We start from the raw sequence: 6,654 nt of genomic DNA, 5'->3' as shown, positions 1-6,654 counted from the left end.
TTAATTGCATCTGAGCCTTTCTAGCATCTTGTATTTTGCTTCCTAATCCAGGACATTTCTCTGCCTCCCACTGGTCCAGCACAGCACTTCCCTCTCTCAGAGCTCTCCAGAGAGGTGCCCCCAGAAAATGGAGCTGGTCTTGTGTAATGAATTCATCTCTGTAATGAATAGTATAATATCCAAGTCCCAGCATATTTACATAGCAATCTTCGCACAAAAGCAACATTACAAAGGGAAGATTTTTTTTTTTTTTTTTTTTTTTTTTTTTTTTTTTTTTTTAAGAATGCCATCTCAAAGCTCCATTTCGTATAGTACGAAAAACACTATTGGAATTACCCTGACAGGAAGACAAAAACAACTTCCAGGGATGCTGGGTGAGAGACAATAGCTAAACCAGACCCATTAATGTTTAAAGTCAATGGACCATAAAACTGCTTTTCTCTACTTACAGCCAGGCATCATCTTACAGAAAGGAGGAAAAAATTACCATTTTAACTCTACTGAAATCCATAAGCCCTCCCCTAATTTTCATTCCTCTTGAAATTCTCCAGTAAGTACCATCGGAATGAAAATGAGAATCAGTCTCTCCGGGGGGGAATGGCTCAGTCCTCATCAGTAAAGTGTGTGAACAGTCCTCCAGAGATGGAGGTGGGAGGCTGCCCACTGGGAAAGTCTCCATCACTCAAACCTGCAGAACTAGTTGTGGAAACTCACCGTGGGGCTTGGGAGCCTCTGGACTGACTTCAGTAAAGCCCTACACAATCCCAGGTCAGGGTAGACCTGAGGCAGAATTTAAGAAACCTGGCAAGTGCAGGGAAGTAATACCTTCAGGGTACGTTTCACCCAGTGGGCTGCATCGGAGGGATCTTCAACATTAATATGTTAGATGCTCCCCAGGGGGCACTCGCTGGAATTGAGCCAGGCCTCTGTTAGTAAACCGCTGGACCTAATCCTACATTTGTGTAATGCCTGACAAAACCCGTTCCCATTATCTCATTTGATCCTGAAAACAATCCTCAGAGGGAGGCCGGGCAGGGATTATTTTTGCCATTTACAAGTGAAAACACTTGTAAACTGATTTGCCTGGAGTCCCACACCCAGGATGTGGCAGGCATGAGACTTGGATCTAGGTCTTTGTACAACCTGTTCTGGGTTCTTTTGACTTCACACAACAAACTGATCAAAACATTCCCAGCCCCACCCACTCCTCACAACTACCAGCTCAACCAGCAACTGGAAACTCACCAGACAGCTTGTGTTTATGCTACCCTCACACCTCTTTCCTAGTGAAGAAATGCACCTTTGGCTGGCAGGCTCTCCAGGAAAAAATTAATTTCATGTCATCTCCTTGAACCAAAGACCAAAATTAATCCCAGATGGATTTGAAAAAAAAAAAAAAAAAATCAAGGCATTTGAAAAATCTAAGTAGAATGGAATATTTAATAACTTTCTGGCAGCAAGGAGACTCCAAATTTAGCATCGTGTTAGAAATTTCAAAGGGATTTTAAAATTTGCCTACATGAAAATTTGGTTTTACTGGGGGAAAAAATGACTGTACAGAGCCAACAAAAGCCTGGAGACGTATTTGCAGCAAAATATGAAAGAAAAGGGTTAACATTTGGTATGTAAAGGAGTCATGCAAATACATAAGAAAAACTCCCTAGGAAAATCTTATTAGGAAATAGACAATTCATAAGAAAGGAAGTACAGTTTGTTAACAAACATTTAGAAAACCACTCTCACCTAACTGAAATCAAAGATATGCAAACTGAAGGGAGAAAATTTCCCTATATAATCTGCAAAAAAAAAAAAAAATGATAATACTCAAATACTAGTGAAGGTGTAAGGACGTATGCTCAAACATTAATGATGGTAGAGTACATTTACCTAACTCTTGGAAAGAGATTTCCTGAACATTTATCAGTAAACCTTAAAATACCCAACTCCTGTGACTTAAAATTCCACTCCTGGGAATATGCTCTAAGGAAAGAATCATCAATAAAGTGTTATGCACAAAAATGTTAGTCACGCACTTAACGATGGTGAAATTAGGCAAATGTTAAAAGCACAGGCACTTGATGGAAACTTATGTAATCATTAAAATGTTTTCAAAGTGCATGCAACAACATGAAAAACGCTTATGATGTAAGGCAAAGTGGAAAAGTGTATAACATTGTATGCGTGTGTTTGTATAGTACACTTTCATAGAACAAAGGCTAAAAAGGAAAAAAATTTAAATGTGAACCATGTTTGAGTGCTATGAGAGATTTTTTCCATCCCCTATATTTTTCTTTTTCTTTTTTTTGAGAGGGAGTCTCGCTCTGTTACCCAGGCTGGAGTGCAGTGGTGTGATCTTGGCTCAAACCTCCGCCTCCCGGGTTCAAACCATTCTCCTGCCTCAGCCTCCCGAGGAGCTGAGATTACAGGCGCCTACCACCACGCCCGGCTAATTTTTGTATTTTTAGCAGAGACGGGGTTTCACCATGTTGGCCAGACTGGTCTCGAACTCCTGACCTCAGGTGATCCGCCCGCCTCGGCCTCCCAAAATGTTGGGATTAGCGGCATGAGCCACCCACCGCTCCTGGCCAATCCTCTATATTTCTATTTGAACCTTAAAAAAAGAAATAAATAAAAGACAAAATCAACTCTTTAGCGGAGCGGCGGTGAGTCCTATTCTCATGATATGCCCGGTGCTTGAAGACTGAGGGAGGGAAAGCTTCTGGGACCTCACGTCAGAGCGACTCTGCTCTGCTTCAAAGCGTCCCCTCTTAGGCCGGGCGCGACGCCTCACGCCAGTAACCCCACTTTCGCAGGCCGAGGAGCGAGGACTCCTTGAGCCCAAGAGTTCGAGACCAGCCTGGGAAACAATAGTGAGACCCCCCCCCCCCCCGTCTCTACAAAAAGAAAAACTTTTTTTAATTAGCCAGGCGTGGTGGCCGCGCCTGTGGTCCCAGCTGCTCGGGAGGCTTAAAGTGGGAGGATCGATTAAGCCAGAGTTCGAGGCTGCAGTAAGCCGTGTTCGCGCCGCTATACTTCAGCCTGGGCGGCAGAGACCCTTTCTAAATAATAAATAAGTAAATAAGTAAGGCGCAGCCTCTTCACTCCCAATTCCCTCCGTCTTTCCCCGCTCCGCCTTCTCGAAGCCGGATCCTCGGCGGCCCACCCCTCCCCCACGCCAGGGGCCGGGAACTGCGGGTGCGCGGGGCGGGAGCCGGGAGGGCCTAGGCGCGGCCGACACGTGGGGAGGGAGGCCGCGGCCCAGGAGGCGGGCCCGGAGTGGGTGTGGGTGTGTCCCTGCGTGGGAGAAACCAACCCCTGCCTCCTCCGAAGCGCCACGTTCCTGCACCGCTTGTCGGGCCCGGGCGATCGGAAATCAGTCCCCACGCCCCGGACCCCCTCCTGGAGGGACAACGAACACAGACGCGGGACGGCTCTGGCCGCCGCCCGAGCCGCCCCGCGCCCCCGCGACTGCTAGCGCGTCACCCCCGCCCCGGCGCGGTGGTAGGGCCCGGCGCGACGTCACCCATTGTTTACAAATCAACCCGAGCCGGCAGGATTCCGGCTCCCGCGGCGGCAGTCGCGCGGCTCGAGTTCCTGGCGGGCTCCGGCTTCCGCGTCCGCCCCTGCCCCGGCTTCTTCCGCAGCCCCGCGCCCGCGGGCAACCAAGCCCCCAGCGACGCCCGCACAGCTCCGGGTGTCAGGACTGGGGGCCATGCCGTGCCGGAGGGAGGAGGAAGAGGAAGCCGGCGAGGAGGCGGAGGGGGAGGAAGAGGAGGAGGACAGCTTCCTCCTGCTGCAGCAGTCGGTGACGCTGGGCAGCTCGGGCGAGGTGGACCGGCTGGTGGCCCAGATCGGCGAGACTCTGCAGCTGGACGCGGCGCAGGACAGCCCGGCCTCGCCGTGCGCGCCCCCGGGGGCGCCGCTGCGGGCCCCGGGGTCCCTGGCTGCGGCGGTGCCGGCGGACAAGGCCAGGCCCCCGGCGGTACCGCTGCTCCTGCCGCCTGCATCGGCTGAAACGGTGGGCCCGGCGCCCCCTGGGGCCCTGCGCTGCGCCCTGGGGGACCGCGGCCGCGTGCGGGGACGCGCCGCTCCCTACTGCGTGGCAGAGCTCGCCGCAGGCCCCAGCGCGCTGCCGGGGCCGTGCCGGCGAGGATGGCTCAGGGACGCGGTCACCTCCCGCCGCCTGCAGCAGCGACGATGGACCCAAGCCGGGGCACGCTCCGGCGACGACGACCCGCATCGCCTCCTGCAGCAGCTGGTGCTCTCGGGAAACCTCATCAAGGAAGCCGTGCGGAGGCTCCAACGAGCCGTCGCCGCGGTTGCAGCCACGGGCCCCGCAAGCGCCCCTGGGCCCGGGGGAGGCTGCAGCGGACCCGACCCCATTGCCCTGCAGCCCTCAGGCTCCTTGCTCTGACCCAGGCCTCCTGGAGGAGAAAGTGGAGGCCGTTGCGTAGACCCAACAGCGTCCAGTTCCTACTATCTATGAGCTGAAACCGACGTCGCCAGCCTGGGAGCGACCACTTTGGCTGCGGGGAGGCGCGTGGGGAGAGATCTCAAGCCGCGAGAAGTTACCAGCTGCGGCGAGGCCGTCGGAGAAAACTTAAGCGTGGAGAAATGCGTGCGCCAGGGTGCGTCCGTGGGGCATGAGAATTTCCCGGGCCATCCAAGCCCAAGGACCTGGGATAAACTGGGAGAACCATGGCAGCTATTTGCATCGACTTGTACCTCACTTAGCCCTTGGGGGCGTCGTGAGCTTGGATTGTTTAAAGAGGGCTCAGGGGCAGGAATCGCGATGGCTTTATAACAATACTTGAAAACTAACGACACGCATACATTTTCTTGTTATTTTCCTGTGGAGGAACTTAGTGAAAGTGGTGCTACAATTGCTGTGCAAAGAAATTCCAGAGGGGAGAAGAATGTAAAAGTTTGGTGGTGGGTGGGTTGGCATTGCCCCTTTCTCCCACCGATTCCGTGGCTGGTGAACGTGGGAGATGTGAACTCCAGTTAAGGGACTGGAGGGAGGTGAAGAATTTTGCAGGTGGGAGAGTTGGATTTGAATGTGGACTTGTGAATGACTTGACCTTGCCACCTGTGGTCAAGGTCACGGTTTGCTGTGGGCTTCCTGGGAGACCTTACTCACTCGGAGTCTTCTTTCTCTTGCTCCAGGAAGAGCCCTGTCGGTGCTTTACCACCACTTGGAGTCTCCCGAGGACACAAACAGGCAGAGAGGGACGTGTAGGGAGTTCTTTCCTGTTTTCTGTGCTTTCCTCGCCGGCTTCCAGGACTCCCGGTAGGCCACTCACGGCCATGCCAGGAACTGTCTCAGAAACAGTCATAAACAATCTCTTGAGTCTCTCTCCTGTCCTCCCAGCTGAGCTTTCTTATTCCACCCTTTCTGGTGTCTATAGGAATGCATGAGAGACCCTGGACGTTTTTCCGCTCTCTTCTGGCCCTCCATGGAGCCATGGGCCTCGGCCTTGGCGGTTCCTCACTCGCACTATTTATTTCCTCCTCCCGTGCCAGCCCTTCTTTTGTGTCTGAAACCAGTTTTAAAATGTGACTCTCCTAGAGGAGAAGCCGCTGGCTGTACCCTTGTGAAACTTGACGGCGCTTTTGTAAGGTGCCACCCCCAGACTTTAAGGTAGCTAAACCAATTTTTAAAAGATTCAATGGCTTGTTCATCCTCCAGATGTAGCTGTTGATGTACACTTCGCAACGGAGTGTCTGAAATTGTGGTGGTCCTGATTTATAGGATTTCATAATTAAAATGTCTGCTGAATAAATTTGGCTTTTGTTTTGGAGCACGGTTTGGCATTTTGGTGGAAGGTGGGAGAGGGGCAGAAAAGCATATAGAAAAGTATAAGATGTTCTTAATAATGAAGACGGCACTTGGACTGAATAGGGGGACCTGGACAAATGGTTTGGGCCAATGCCGCAGGGCACAGAATGCTAGTGGAGCCGCAGTACTTGAGTGCTTCTGAGTTTTTGTTCCACAAGATCAGAAAATTAAGTCCAGGTTTTTAGAAGCTGCAAATGGGCTTCTCCTCCCTTTGTGGAAAGGCAAAGTATTCTAGAAATGCTTTCGGGGCTGGAGAGCAAAGAGGTGCTGTGGTGGAGGGAGGTGGATTTTCATCTGGACGTTTTGTGCAAAATGGGGAGGGCACGGGCGAAGCCAGCCTGGTTTCCCCTTTGAGACTGACCTAGTCTTGAGCTATGGCCTTGGGAGAGAAAAACAGGGTTTTACAGCAGTGTATTTGGTAGTTGTAAAATGGCTTGGTTTGAGCAGTCAGGGGTTAGATTTGACTGAAGTAGCCCTCCTCCTCTCCTCATTCTCTCTCTGCCTTATATCTTCCCAGACGTAGAGCCCTTGCTGAATCCCTTCCTAGTTCCTGCCTTGCCCTTTTCTCTTTTTAATTTAATTTTATTATTTTGAGATGGTGTCTTACTCTGTAACCCAGGTTGGAGTGCAGTGGCACAATCTCGGCTCATTGCAGCCTCAACCTCCTGGGCTCAAACAGTCCTCCCACCTCAGCCTCCTGAGTAGCTGGGACTACAGGCTCATACCACCATGCCAGGCTAATTTTTTATATTTTTAGTAGAGATGGGGTCTCACTGTCTTGCCGAGGCTGGTCTTGAACTCTTGACCTCAAGTGA

The 6,654-nt window shown here is 51.7% G+C and overlaps 1 protein-coding gene across 1 annotated transcript; it reads left to right on the top strand.

Annotated features, from left to right (window-relative positions):
* The first annotated feature begins 3,560 nt into the window (after positions 1-3,560).
* Positions 3,561-5,783, top strand: FRAT2 (FRAT regulator of WNT signaling pathway 2). The gene has a single exon (XM_015456501.4). The coding sequence runs from the start codon at positions 3,713-3,715 to the stop codon at positions 4,412-4,414; it is 702 nt and encodes a 233-aa protein (XP_015311987.1). The 5' UTR covers positions 3,561-3,712; the 3' UTR covers positions 4,415-5,783.
* Positions 5,784-6,654: the final 871 nt, after the last annotated feature.

Source organism: Macaca fascicularis, chromosome 9, assembly GCF_037993035.2.
Source record: "Macaca fascicularis isolate 582-1 chromosome 9, T2T-MFA8v1.1".
Taxonomy (NCBI): domain Eukaryota; kingdom Metazoa; phylum Chordata; class Mammalia; order Primates; family Cercopithecidae; genus Macaca; species Macaca fascicularis.
This window is presented reverse-complemented; position numbering and strand designations above follow the sequence as displayed.